The 14965-nt window shown below is 36.2% G+C and overlaps 1 protein-coding gene across 13 annotated transcripts in view; it reads left to right on the top strand.

Annotated features, from left to right (window-relative positions):
* LOC105479484 (family with sequence similarity 135 member A) overlaps positions 1–14965 on the top strand; it is a 135071-nt gene that overhangs the window by 100150 nt on the left and 19956 nt on the right. For all 13 annotated transcript variants that reach the window (XM_071096897.1, XM_071096891.1, XM_071096902.1 and 10 more), the window contains 5 exons: positions 1769–1929; positions 6297–6388; positions 6898–6995; positions 9331–9482; positions 11329–11439. In XM_071096897.1, the coding sequence (XP_070952998.1) occupies positions 1769–1929; positions 6297–6388; positions 6898–6995; positions 9331–9482; positions 11329–11439 (614 nt within the window). The remainder of the gene's footprint in view (positions 1–1768; positions 1930–6296; positions 6389–6897; positions 6996–9330; positions 9483–11328; positions 11440–14965) is intronic.

The following is a 14965-nucleotide window of genomic DNA, read 5'->3' as shown; positions in this document are numbered from 1 at the left end:
TGGCTCAAGCCTGTAATCCCAGCACTTTGGGAGGCCGAGACGGGTGGATCACGAGGTCAGGAGATCGAGACCATCCTGGCTAACACGGTGAAACCCCGTCTCTACTAAAAAATACAAAAAGCTAGCCGGGCGAGTTGGCGGGTGCCTGTAGTCCCAGCTACTCGGGAGGCTGAGGCAGGAGAATGGCATAAACCCCGGAGGCGGAGCTTGCAGTGAGCTGAGATCCGGCCACTGCACTCCAGCCTGGGCGACACAGCCAGACTCCGTCTCAAAAAAAAAAAAAAAAAAAAAAAAAAAAAAAAAGATTGAGTGTCTATTTTGTTGTCTGGTTTCTGTAATACAAAAAGTGCCTATTTGGTGACTCTCCGAAATGGAGAAATGAACATAATATACCCTTGGCCAGAAAGACCTATAGTTCCCGAATGATTGTGCTGTTCTGCTGTTTTATAGACTAGACATCCCTGATACAGATTCTCCAGTGGTAGTTTTGTGTTAGAAGTATGGAATAATTGAGGTCAAAACCCTTTTTTCATCAGTCCCTCATTTCTTCTCCATTAACTTCCAGACAGAAGCCAAGTTTTATGAGTTTATCTAGGAAATAAGGACAATATTAGTTAAATGAGTAACAGGGTAATGGAAACTTCTTAAACTTACCAGATGCTGATTGCCTTCAGCTAAGTCAGTGGTTTCCAAAATTGAGATTTCATGTACCAGTAAAATATCCAGAAAAATCTGGGGATGATACAGGTTTACCAGTGAGTACTGGTTCTTAAAATATTCTTCTGCCTCAGCCAGATTGAGTCATAATATTTGGGGTAAGAGGTCTGAGCATGTATATATAGAAAGAGATTTTTAAAGTTCTCAGATTATTCTGATTTATACACAAAAATTAAGATACATAGAGTCTAAAGCTAGTGAAACCACTGAGGTTAACAATGACCAATTAAAAAATTGTAATATGCAAGGAAAATAAAGTTTGTATCACCATCTGGTTACTTCAGACCGTCTGAGTCATCAGAAAGCAATGATCTCTCATATAGACTCTATATGTTTTCGCCCAGCTTATCCTACTCAGTTTAATGTTTGTCAGGTTCCTCTTCCAGCTTCACTTTATCAGTCCAAATGATGGATGTTCAATAGTTAATAATTTTTGATGTTTGCAATCCCCAAATTGATTAGATTGTCCGTCATTGCAAACGAGTACATACCACTAATTGTATGTAGTCATATTCCCCTCTTCATTCTGCTCCTTCTTATTGGTATTTTTAGAGAAAAATACAAATAACCTAATCTGCTAAATACTGTAACTACCATTCTCACTGTTACATTTTGTAAATCACTCCTTCCCTTCCACTTATGCAAGATTAAAAAGGAGCAAAGAGGGTAAGATTTGATTACAGGATAAACATCGGATTATCACCTCTCCAGTCCCTCTCCCAGCTTTTCTGTGCATACAGTATTAAATTTTGCAGAAAGCGTAACTCCACTCGGAATGTTTTCTTAGTTGATTTCAAGTTTAAAAGAATATTTTCAAGTGATTTCAGGTTGAAAGTGTTCATTGTGTTTGATAGAATATATACTACAAATAGTAAAGAAAATTACTCTCTGGTTTCTAAATCACTTAGGTGATGCCACATATTTTCATGGTTTTAAAACCAAATATTGTTGGGTTTCCACTTCTACAATTCTCTAAATTCAGGAGACTCTTTTTGGTTCTAACAACTGAATATGATCCTTAGTAAAGAGTATCTTTTATATTTTACTTCAGCTTCCTTCAGGCAAAAGAAGAACTGAAGCAACTAAAACTTCCTGGGTTCATGTACAGTGAAGTTCCTCTGCTGGCATCCTCAGTACCTTATTTTAGCATAGAAGAAGAGGATGGTTCTGAAGATGGAGTACATCTGATTGTCTGTGTGCATGGTTTAGATGGTATGTGACATCTATTGATGTAACCCAGAGCAACTCAATATATTTTTTTCCTAGTCTCATTTAATTTCATCTAATCTTTGAACCAAAAGAAGATTTTTAATTGCTTAAATTAATTGAATCTTAAATGCATTCTGAAATAGAAATATGCTTAATTTTACTTAAGTGTAATATTAGATTCCTTTATAAGTAAACTTTCCGTGGAAATGACACTTATGTGCCAACATTTTGTTTAATTTTGAATTTTTTTTTTTCATTATACTTTAAGTTCTGGGATATACATGCAAAACATGCAGATTTGTTACATAGGTATACACATGCCATGGTGGTTTGCTGTCATCTACATTAGGTACTTCTCCTAATGCTATCCCTCCCCTAGTCTCCCACCCCGCGACAGGCCCCAGTGTGTGATGTTCCCCTCCCTGTGTCTATTTGTTCTCATTGTTCAACTCCTACTAAGAAGTGAGAACATGTGGTGTTTAGTTTTCTGTTCCTGTGTTAGTTTGCTGAGAATGATGGTTTCCAACTTCATCCATGTCCCTGCAAAGGACATGAACTCAGTGGATTTTTATCTATCTTCTCTCTTATTGTTGGTTTTGCCGGCTGTCACCTCATGGCAGTTATTTTGTCTCCCTTTGATAGTCTTTTTGGTTCCCTTTTACCTGACTGCTTTAAACTTTATGTGCTAGAAAAATCAGTATTTCTAGAAGTTAAAATTTCATTAATTAAGATATAAATTAAATTCTAAATACAGGTACCTGGCTTTAGTGCTGGGGTTTAATGACAGCCATTTGGTTACTCAACAGTTTTTTTCTAGATGTAGGAACTGTTAGAAGATGCCAAATTTCTCTAGACCAATGCAATATTACTGTATTATAATGAGATTCTATAGCAACAAACTGGATTTTTATGGATTATGAAAATATTAAACAAATGTCCCTGGTACTAAATTAGCATAAAATTGTAGATTTTTCTTTAAAAAAAAAAAAAAAAAAAAAAAAAACCAGACTCTCAAGAAATAAAACATTCTCAATGCTAACTTTTCTTCCCTTTCCCCAAATAATAAAGTTTTCAAAGAATTATCTTCCAAGAAAGACTTCTGGACCCAGTAGAATCTCTGGAAAATTCTTTTTAAAAAATTTTAAGAAGCAAATTATCCCTATGTTACATAAATTGTTCTAGAGCAATGGAGGAAAAGGTATAAAGGAGCCCATTTTATTCCTTAAAGTTACCCTAACCTTGTTACCAAATCCGATAAAGATATCACACCAACACCCACCCTCAAAAAACAGTAGACCAATATAACATAAATATGCTTAATGAACTCAAATATATTTAACAAAACTCTAGCACTTGGAATTAATATACTAGAGTAAGTTACTGTAACAAATAAGGTTTATTTCCCAGAATGGAAAGATAAGTAAGTATAAATAATTTTAGTAATAAAATACCCTACATCAGCAAATCAAGTAAGAAACTGTATACAATTTAATAACCATTCCCAATTATTAAAAGTAAGCACAAAACTTTGATCTCAGTCGGATTAGTCTGTTTCCTTAATGTGATTAAGCATATATATTTCAAGCCTATGGAAAACTTATAGTTTGTGGTGAATATTAGAGGTACTCCTTTTAAAATGAAGAATAAAACAATTACCTCTGTCAATGCATTAAATCATAAAATTCTAAAAGGTAAATATCAGGTAAAATAAAAATTCAGCAGTTGATAATGACATGTGTATATTGCTAGTAAACCAAAGGAATCCACTACACTATTTTTGAAGATAATTATTTTTGTATTTATATATGAGAGGAATTCAGAAAAAATGTGGAAAAATAAATTTGCCAGGCATGGTGCTGGATGCCTGTAATCCCAGCTACTCGGGAGGCTGAAGCAGGAAAATCACTTGAACCCAGTAGGCAGAGGTTGTAATGAGCCAAGACTGAGCCGCTGCACTCCAGCCTGGGCAACAGAGTAAGACTCCATCTCAAACAAACAAAAAACAAACAAACAAAAATTGTGGGAAAATGGAGTTAAAAGATAAAAATAGAAATGTAAACTTCATTTCTCAATGTAAACTCTGTTTACTTCAAGACACCTTTGTAAGCAGTTATGCCAGCCATTCTAGAACTGAGGGTCCTGGGAATTTAGTCATGTCAGTGCTTTCTTTTTTACATTAAAAACCAAAGAAAAATGGATCCCCTTTACAGAGTTTTTAAGATAAGAAAACAAAGTAGTCAGAGGAACCAAATCAGGACTGTAAATCAAAACTCTCACAAAATTGCCCTCTTCATGAGAGTAATGAGTAGGAATATTGTCATGATGGAGAAGGACTCTCTGGTGAAGCTTTTCCAGGCATTTTTCTGCTAAAACTTTGGCTGATTTTCTCCAAACACTCTCATGATGAGCAGATGTTATCATTCTTTGGTCCTCTGGAAAGTCAAGAAGCAAAATGCCTTGAACATTCCAAACCACTGTTGCCTTGACCTTTGCTCTTAACTGGTCCAGTTTTGCTTTGACTGGACCACTTCTACCTCTTGATAACCATTGGTTTGATTGTGCTTTGTCTTCAGGATCATACTGGTAAAGCTATGTTTCACTTCCTGTTACAGTTCTTTGAAGAACTGCTTTAGGATCTTGATACCATTTGTTTAATATTTCCATTGAAAGCTCTTCTCTTGTCTGCAGCTAATTTGAGCACAATGGTTTTGACACCCATTGAGTGGAAAGTTTGTTCAACTTTAATTTTTCAGTCAGAATTCTGTAGGCTGAACCAATTGAGATGTCTAAGATGTCAGCTGTTGTTTGTGCTGTTAATTGTCAGTCCTCTTTAATTAGGGCATGAACAAAATGAAGTTGTTCCTCACAAATTGATGTGGGTGGTCTACTGCTGTATGCTTTATCTTCAACATTGTTTTTTCCATTTTTGAAACAAGTTATCCATTTGTAAACTGCTGATTTCTTTGGGGCATTTCCCAATAAACTTTTTGTAAAGCCTCAGTTATTTCACCATTCTTCCACTGAAGCTTCACCATAAGTTTGATGTTTGTTCTTGCTTCCATTTTAGCAGAATTCATGTTGTTTGATAAGGTTTCTTTTCAAACTGATTTCTTTTTTTTCTTTTTTTTTTTTTTTTTTTTTTTTGAGACGGAGTCTTACTCTGTTGGCAATGGCATGATCTCGGCTCACTGCAAGCTCCACCTCCCGGGTTCACGCCATTCTCCTGCCTCAGGCTCCCAAGTAGCTGGGACTACAGGCATCTGCCACCACGCCCGGCAAATTTTTTGTATTTTTAGTAGAGACCGGGTTTCACCCTGTTAGCCAGGTGGATCTCGATCTCCTGACCTTGTGATCCGCCCACCTTGGCCTTCTAAAGTGCTGGGATTACAGGCATGAGCCACCGCACCCAGCCTCAAACTGATTTCGTGCCTCAAACTAGATTCTATTCAGACATGTTACAACAGATTAGTATGTGTTTATTTTGGTGTGAAACATTTTTGAAACCCATACATAGATTTTTTTATGATGCGCTTTCCATGAACCTTTTGAAGAACGCTTGTGTTCTGTATCTGTATTGTAAGTATATGTGTGAATGCCTTTTGAGTTAATAATTATTAAAATAAACTTTCTTAGATGTTTAAATGGATTTTTATTTTTCTCAGTCTGTGCCAGTATCACCAAAGGAAAGTCAACAGAGTAAATCTAAAATGCATTCAGAGTTTGCTGTATGATTACCTAGAATGGTGATGGTAAGGCACCATTTATAGCTACTGTAGCCAGCAGTCACCAAAGTGATATGCTAACAGTTTGATAAATAAATACACTATTAAGTAGAAAAGTGAAAGCCACCAAAACCACCTAAAAAACAAACTATTGGCCAGGCATGGTGGCTCACACCTGTAATCCCAGCACTTTGGGAGGCCAAGGCAGGCAGATCACAAGGTCAGGAGATCAAAACCATCCTAGCTAATACGGTGAAACCCCACCTCTACTAAAAATACAAAAATTAGCTGGGCGTAGTGGCATGCACCTGTAGTCCTAGCTACTCGGGAGGTTGAGGCAGGAGAATTGCTTGAACCTGGGAGGCAGAGGTTTCAGTGAGTCGAGATCGTGCCACTGCACTCCAGCCTGGGCAACAGAGCAAGACTCTTTGTCTCAAAAAAGAAAAAAAAAAACTGTTGAATTGACATTGCCTGGCTAATAGAAATCAACTTTGACATAAAAATTGAGAACTCTATTTCATAGTACATTGTCTATTGACAAATGGCATAGGCCATAAGCTTGTCTCTAAAAACTGTAAAAATATATGATGGTGGACTTTGTACCTTTTACTTTATCTCATCCTTTAAACATCATTTTTCATTTTTTAGGAAACAGTGCAGATCTTCGATTAGTAAAAACTTACATTGAACTTGGACTGCCTGGGGGAAGAATTGATTTTCTTATGTCTGAGAGAAATCAGGTACAATATGACAGTGTTTTCAGTGAAAACAAACATTTTTGTACTAGTTTCTACCTTAATTTTGACTTACTACAAAATGCCTGTAATAGTAGAAATAGTTTTTCTGATTTCTATGAAATTTAATGTAAATATATATCCAGAGGAAATATATATGATTTACATTTTGACTTATGATCTCTTCACATATGAAACACTTCTAGAATTCCACATTTCTATAGAAAAATTTCATTAATTAAACCATTGTAAGCATGTTATGTTTCATACTGGTAGTGAGCTAAACAACTAAATAATGTAAGTATTTTAAGAACACTGAACCTTTTTTTCCCCTAGAAATTTAGTCTCTTTGCTCATTTTAATATAACAAATATTACACTCACTAACTTCTCTAAAAAACGTTGGACTTAACCATATTTTCAGTACCTAAATTAAAAATAATGTTTATATTGTTAGTTTTTCTTGTGATTATACATATTCCCAAATACAATGTATGTGCTTTGCTTTCTTTTTAGAATGATACTTTTGCTGATTTTGATAGCATGACTGATCGTCTTTTGGATGAGATCATACAGTATATTCAGATATATAGTCTAACAGTCTCCAAAATAAGGTATCTTCTTTAATATTATTCAATTTATTTTTATATTTCTATGAATTATAGAAAAGTTAAACAGAATTTGTGGTAGGGTTGTCCTATTCTGAAATATAGGAGACTACAACTCAAATTAATTTACAGTGAAAAAAAGTAAAGATTTTAGGGAAAGATTTATATGAAATGTCCAAAAAAGCATTATCTGTAGAGAAGAAAGTGGGTTAGTGTTTACTTAGAGCTGGGGAAGATGAGGGATGGTGGGGATAACTAAAGGATATAGGATTTCTTTTTGAGGTGGAAAAAAGGTTCTAAAATTGATTATAGTGAGTTACAACTCTGTGAATATGTAAAGGCTCTGTGACTTACATATATGTATATGAAGCAACAAAAACACTTTCAAAGTTTGTATACTTTTTTTTTTGAGGCAGGGTCTTGCTCAGTCACCCAGGCTAGAGAGCAGTGGCGCCATCTCGGCTCACTGCAGTCTCAACCCCCTGGGCTCAGGCGATCCTCCCACCTCAGCCCCCCAAGTAGCTGGGACTATAGGCATGCGCCACCATGTCCAGCTAATTTTTGTAGAGGTGGGGGTTTCGCTTTGGTACCCAGGCTGGTCTCAAACTCCTGAGCTCAAATGATCCTCCCACCTTGGCTTCCCAAAGTGCTGGGATTACAGACGTGTGCCACCTTGCCCAGCCAGATATTATGACTACTGTATACGTTTGTGAGTTAGTTTTCCACAAGCAAGACATGATGATTACGCCAATATGAGTTTCATTATTTAATTAGATCTTGTTAATAGATGTAGGAGAGAAGAGTCTTTATTTCAAAAAGGGTAAAATAAACTGACTACATTCATATCCCATCTAGGTTAGAGGAAGAAGCTGGTTCTGCATACTGTAAGCTTTTGGACAGTTTGTTTCCAACTTGAAGTATAGGGAATAAGAAGAGAGATAAGCAGTTTTTACCTAAAGTCACTTTTTAAAAAACAGAATTCTGTTAAAATATGAGAGAAGGTTCAGGTTTGTTGGTTGGAGGAAGAGATTATTTTCTTGTAATTATTCATTTGTGGATCTTAAAATCTTGTTTAGCTTTTATTCGTTTATTATTTTATGATGAGAAAAATAATATTTCAACTTACTTATTCCTCAAAAGTATTGTCTTTCAGGTTAGATTGTCAGTTATAATCAATCATTTTCCAAAAGTGTAATCTGGTTGATTGTAGACTGTTAGCTACCATCGGAATTCCCACCCCCACTACTTTAGGAAGTTCAGTTTGGGAGGGAAGTTTGTCCTGAGCTTCTCACAAGATACATCTGCAAGCTAGTGTTTAGACAGCTCTCAAGCTGTCTTCTTTCATTGCTAATTGTCCCCAGGGAATCTTATACCATCTATTGTAAAAATAACAGTAAGTAAACAGGCTCTTTTGATTTAAACCAGGGGTTCCCAAACCCTGGGCCACAGACTGGTACCTGTCCGTGGCCTCTTAGGAACCAGACCTCACAACAGGAGGTGAATGGCATTGGGGTGGGTGAGCAAGCATTACCCCCTGAGCTCCGCCTCCTGTCAGATCAGCAGTGAGCATTAGATTTGTGAACCCTATTTTAAACTGCACATGCAAGGGATCTAGGCTGTGTGTTCCTTATGAGAATCTAATGCCTGAGGTGGAATAGTTCCATCCCAAAAGCATCCCCACAACTCCCTGTTTGTGGAAAGATTGTCTTTCGTGAAACTGGTCCCTGGTGCCAAAAATGTTGGGGACCACTGATTTAAACCATTTCATAATAAAAGTGAAGTGCTAGCTACATAAATACTATTATTTTTGCATAAGCGAAGATTTATAGTAGGAAAATGCACATATTTTACCTATGCCTTGAAAATACTGTTAGTCATAAACCTGTCCATCTTTGAAGTATAGACTAGAGAGTAAGAGAAACAGATACATACTTTCTCCAAGTTGTCCTTTATAAATACAATTTCATCATTTTGTTTGAAATGATGAGTTAATAAGTAAATAATTTGTGTATGTACCCAAGAAGGCAAATAAGTAGTCATTATATTATTATCTTTAGTATGTATTTATATCTAAGCAGTTACAAACTTTGAATAAAAGTTTTCAGATTAATATCTTGTTTCTATAAACATTTAAATTATATAATAATGAGGATCTTCTATACATTCTCACATTTTTTTCCTTCAAAATGTGGTATATCATTTCAAAGTATCACTATACTTTTACAACATTAGAAATTTTCAAATTGTTAGTATTCACATCCATTTTATAGTGGATCAGCTTTGATTTTTGTTTCTAAAACTAATGCTGTGAGAAAAATAACTTTTGTTTTCCCTCTTAAAGCTTTATTGGACATTCATTGGGCAATTTAATAATTCGTTCAGTGCTTACAAGGCCAAGGTTTAAATATTACCTCAACAAACTTCATACGTTTCTGTCTCTTTCTGGACCTCACCTTGGTACACTCTACAACAGCAGTGCTCTTGTTAATACAGGTAAAAAGTTTTATTCTGTATTAAAAATATGGAATAGAGAAAAAAATGTGAACTTAGTATTTTCTGGTATTTATTTTAGAACCAATTTGTCACACACTGGGAATTTCGTGAAACAAAAAAATGTAGCAAATTTTCTGTTTTGTTATGCACATGAAATAAGTTGATAAAAGTCATTTTGGAAAATGACTTGTCTTATATTGAGATGGCATTTGTCAAAATTCACAAGAGCATTGTTTTCTTTTTTTCCATTAAATTCTAAATATTTTTAGTAAAATTTTATCTTATAAACAAACTATTTTGTCATTCCATTACTTGAACAGATAACAAACACCTACATTTAATACATTATAAAGTTATAACATTTTATACAGAATATTAATCCTAACTTTGGTTCAAAAACAGTAAAGAGATATTATGAGAAGTTAATATGAAAGTTAAGACCCGAATTTTGATTAGTATTTATATTCTCTTCAACAAATATTTGGAACTTGATTTGCCTTTTTTTTTTTTTTGAGACAGTCTTACTCTGTCACCTGGCTGGAGTGCAGTGGCGCGATCTTGGCTTACTGCAACTTCTGACTCCCTGATTCAAGCGATTCTCCTACCTCAGCCTCCTGAGTAGCTGGGATTACAGGCATACGCCACCATGCCCAGCTAATTTTTGTATTTTTAGTAGAGACGGGGATTCACCATGTTGGCCAGGATGGTCTCGATCTCCTGACCTTGTGATCCGCCCACCTCGGCCTCCCAAAGTGCTGGGATTACAGGCACGAGCCACTGCGCCCGGCCTTGATTTGCCTTTTGTTTGGCTTGGTTTTCCCCTTAGATTTTTACAAAAATGATTTATAAGTTAGTCAATGATTCCCATTGTGAAAATAAATTGTATTTAACTCTGTCTCGTTTCATTGATCCCTGAAAATCTTATTTCTGTTTCCTTTATCACTTACTTTTAATAACAAACCATACCATTTTTCCTGTATCCCATTTCAAGTTGGTGATTTAAAAAATACAGCCAGTTCTAGACTTTTACAGTTTGAAAAAGAGGAAATGAGAAAAATGAAGTCCTTAAATCGTGTGTAATAGAACCCAACATGAATAGAATATAGTACTTTGAATTTCATTCTTCACTAAACTTTTTCCCAGATATGTTTCCAGCTGTCAGATTTAACCAATTAAAGGACTGTTTTCCCACTCTTCTCTTCCTGTTTCCCTGTCTAATATTAGAAGTAATGAAAATGGAAAGGAATATTTCATAGTCTTGAACACTAATTTGAGTGATTAAGATTTTGCTTAATTTTCTTAAGAGTAAGATGCATTTAAATATGGGTTACTGATAATATAAAAAAAATTAGTATACAACAAATGATATTCAGCTGTCTTTTGAAAACATTAAACAATTTTTCATTCTAAGACGTGGTCGCTTTGCAATTAGTCTGTTATGTCATAACTCAGTTGTAATTATAGACTGATTATTCTGTGTAGGCATTTGACCTACTACTGTATTTGAAGTTTTTCTTTATCTGCTTTATCATTTGAACGAATATATCTAAAGGTATGATTTTTCCAATTTGTTCTTCATGTGCTATTATCTGTTTTATTACTGAATGAAATAGAAATAGCAAGCTGTTCATCAGCCACCATTAATTCATAGTTAACCTAAGCATGCATGTTTATAAATGTTATCAGAACATGGAAATATTTTCCGAATGTATTTTTGATTAGCCAGCAAAAATGCTAATTTAGGCAATGTCATCTTTTGAAGTGAAATATATATTAAAATGAATAATCTTGGCATATGTTTCTATATGTTTTATTTCATACTTCTATGTCATATATGACTCTCTAGGTCTCTGGTTTATGCAGAAATGGAAAAAATCAGGTTCGCTTTTGCAGCTGACATGTCGAGATCACTCAGACCCTCGCCAAACTTTTTTATATAAGCTTAGTAACAAAGCAGGTAAGTATATAACAGTTTGGAAAATATACATGTGAAAACTTTTTCAAAAATAAACATTTAGGCCGGGCGCGGTGGCTCACGCCTGTAATCCCAGCACTTTGGGAGGCCGAGGCGGGCGGATCACAAGGTCAGGAGATCGAGACCACGGTGAAACCCCATCTCTACTAAAAATACAAAAAATTAGCCGGGCGCGGTTGTGGGCGCCTGTAGTCCCAGCTCCTCGGGAGGCTGAGGCAGGAGAATGGCGTGAACCCGGGAGGCGGAGCTTGCAGTGAGCCGAGATCGCGCCACTGCACTCCAGCCTGGGCGACAGAGCGAGACTCCATCTCAAAAAAAATAAATAAATAAATAAACATTTAGCAAATAAATTATCAACATGTCCTTCTAGTGATTAAAAAAAAGAAGTGTCATTCCACTGTAATTTCCTAATAGTGAAATAGCAGACTCACAATTGAGACTAAGCAGTTGAGAGATTTGTTTAGTCTTTTTCACATGACTATATTTCTCTTTTGTGAGCTACACAGCTACTTTGAAATTGCCCTAAGAATTTCAACATTTGTAATTCAGTGCCAGTTTTGTTAGTCTCTTTTTAAACCATGTTTCTGCGTGTCCTATCCCCACTGTTCTAGCTGTCTCCCACCCCAATCCTCACCCCTTTTTATAAACTGCCACGTTTTTCTACCTTCATATTATATTGTATTGTATTGTATTCGATTCGATTCGATTCGATTCGATGGCTAGCAAGCATTTCTGAAAGTGTCAGAAACTAAACTGTTAATGATTATCCTTTCTACAATTCTCACTACTGGATGAATCTTATTACTTATTTCATATTAACTAATTATTAATTATATTCCCCATTTTGCATATATATTCCAGGCTTTTACAACCTAAAGTTCTCAACTGCTCCTTTGCCATTTTTACTCTCTATAAATAACCTTACTTCTGACCTTATGCTGTCCCTCAATTCATCCTCATACATCTTCCCAGCATATTTTTTCCAGTGTCCTTTGAAATCCTTATTTGAGGGAAACAGACTGCCTTTATTTTCTTCAAAGAATGTTATCGCCGCTTACTTTTGAAAGTGGAGATGTACCTGAAACAGATTTTTTTTTCCCCTCCTTGCCCCCATGTCTTCACTCCCCCGGCTATAGAGTGGAGTTTGGCAAACTTTTTTTTAAAAAGGGCCAGATAGTAAATATTTTGGCTTTGTAGACCATACAATCTCTTTGCAACTACTTAACAATATCATTGTAGTATGAAAACAGCCACAGAAAATACAGAAACAAATGAGCATGACTGTGTTTCAAACAAACTTTACTAATTCAAAAACAGCAGTAGCCAAATCTCACAGGCCATGTCTTGCTAATACCTGCTGTAGAAGCTCAGTTCCTCGTTTACTAAGTACCACCTAAAGTAAGGAAAATAGTCCTCTTGCTTTCTATTTCTAATTGCAATCAGTACTCCTCCACTGTCATATAAAACCACTTTATTTGAGGCTTGTATCATCCAAGCTGTGATACCATCCATTCTTCTTTAATATAATGACCTCCTGGTTTATCCCAGGAGAATAAAAGACATTGACAAATGTTTGTAACACGATTATGTTTGGGAAAAGATTCTCCTCTTGGATCTTAACGTACTTAGATCTGGAATCATTTTTGGTAATTTGACGAGTCAGCCCTTTAGATAATTCGTTATACATCAGTGTGCCTTTCTCAACTCCAGTGTCCCTTCATTCCACTCCATGTTGAACTCATACCTATGGCTACACTGTACTCATGAAATTTCAGCCAACATTCCGTTCTATTACTGTGATGTCTTTTTTTTTTTTGAGACGGAGTCTTGCTCTGTCGCCCAGGCTGGAGTGCAGTGGCCGGATCTCAGCTCACTGCAAGCTCCACCTCCTGGGTCTACACCATTCTCCTGCCTCAGCCTCCCAAGTAGCTGGGACTACAGGTGCCCGCCACCTCGTCCGGCTAGTTTTTTTTTTTGTATTTTTTTGGTAGAGACGGGGTTTCGCCGTGTTAGCCAGGCTGGTCTCGATCTCCTGACCTCGTGATCCGCCCATCTCGGCCTCCCAAAGTGCTGGGATTACAGGCTTGAGCCACCGCGCCCGGCCACTGTGCTGTCTTATCCTTCTTTTTCTCTCACTCCCTTCTTCTCAGCTGCTTTTTAGACTCATTTGTGATTCCTACTACATTTTCTTAAGTCTCCCTGCCCTTTGTGCTTTTACTCCCTTCCTGACTCAAGCTTCAGACTCTGTGGATTACTTTTGTCATTCATGTATTACTCTTTGTTTTTCTATCCTAGTTGTCTTGCAAATCTACATTACTGTTTTTATACTTAGCCTTTGAGCTGTTCCAAAAAAGATCACACAGACATGCAGAATCAGCAGCACTGTAGGTCCATGGGGTCCCTATCTAGTTATCTCTAGTTAGCTTCCTATCTATTCCCTTAGATACTCTCCCACATTTTCACCTTTCCTCAAACTTCAGATTTTCACTGCTCCCTTCATTGCTCACAATTAGTTTTGTTTTTCCTTTCTACTTTATCTTTGAAATTCAAGACATTTCTTTCTACCTACCAATATTAACTAACCTATGTTTTCCTTTTAGTTCAGTGGAAGATTTATAATCTGTTCAAGAATAATTACCCTCTTCATTTTGGAACTCATTCCTTCTCATCAGTATCTTTAAACTCTTCCCCTTTTCAGTAATTAATCCTTTAATAGATAAAGTTATTCCCATTTCTTCCATCTTAATAAAAATAAATATTTCTCTTGATCACTTATTCTGTACTTGTCCCCCTATTTCCCCTTTTTTTGAGGGGGTTGGGGGGCACGGTTGAGCCTTTTGAAAGAGAACAGTCACTTTCATTACTTCCCCCTTTTTTTCACTTTTTTGGTTTTTATATGCACTACTCCACTGAAGCTTGCCAAATCCGGTGATCTCTTTTCTTTTATTTGAACATTAAGATATTTAAGACTACTGAAAACTCCTTCTTGAAATACTTTCTCCATTTTTGTGGGATCCACCTCTCCTGGTTTTTTTGCATCTTGGCTTTTTTTCTGCTTCCTATATGGGCTTCTTTTCTTTCCTTGCCCGTTTATGAAAGCTGTTCTTGTGTTTTAGCCTCTGTCTTCTGCTCTTCTCACTCTGTACATTCTTCTTGGACACCATCATTCCATATCCATCTTTACCATTGGTAGCTCTCAAATATTAATATGTATCTCTAGCTTGTCCTATATGCTGTGCTCTAGACTTATACACCTAGAGGCCTACTTAGCATCTTCACGGAGATGTCTCTTGGGTGCTTCAAATCTAGTGTTTTCAGACAATGCATCTGTTCCCTCTGATTAGTTCTCTGGATTCCACATCTACTGGAATGGCATCACCATCTGCCTAGTGAGAAACTTAGAAACTGATCTTGACTCTGCTTTCTTATTTATACCCCATAGCTACGGAATTAACAAGTTTTAAAACATTTAACCTTCTTAATGGCTGATGGATGCTTCTCTTCTTCT

Source organism: Macaca nemestrina, chromosome 5 (genome assembly GCF_043159975.1).
Source record: "Macaca nemestrina isolate mMacNem1 chromosome 5, mMacNem.hap1, whole genome shotgun sequence".
In the NCBI taxonomy this organism is placed as follows: Eukaryota; Metazoa; Chordata; class Mammalia; order Primates; family Cercopithecidae; genus Macaca; species Macaca nemestrina.
Note: the sequence above shows the minus strand (reverse complement) of the source record. Positions and strands in the feature narration are given on the sequence as shown.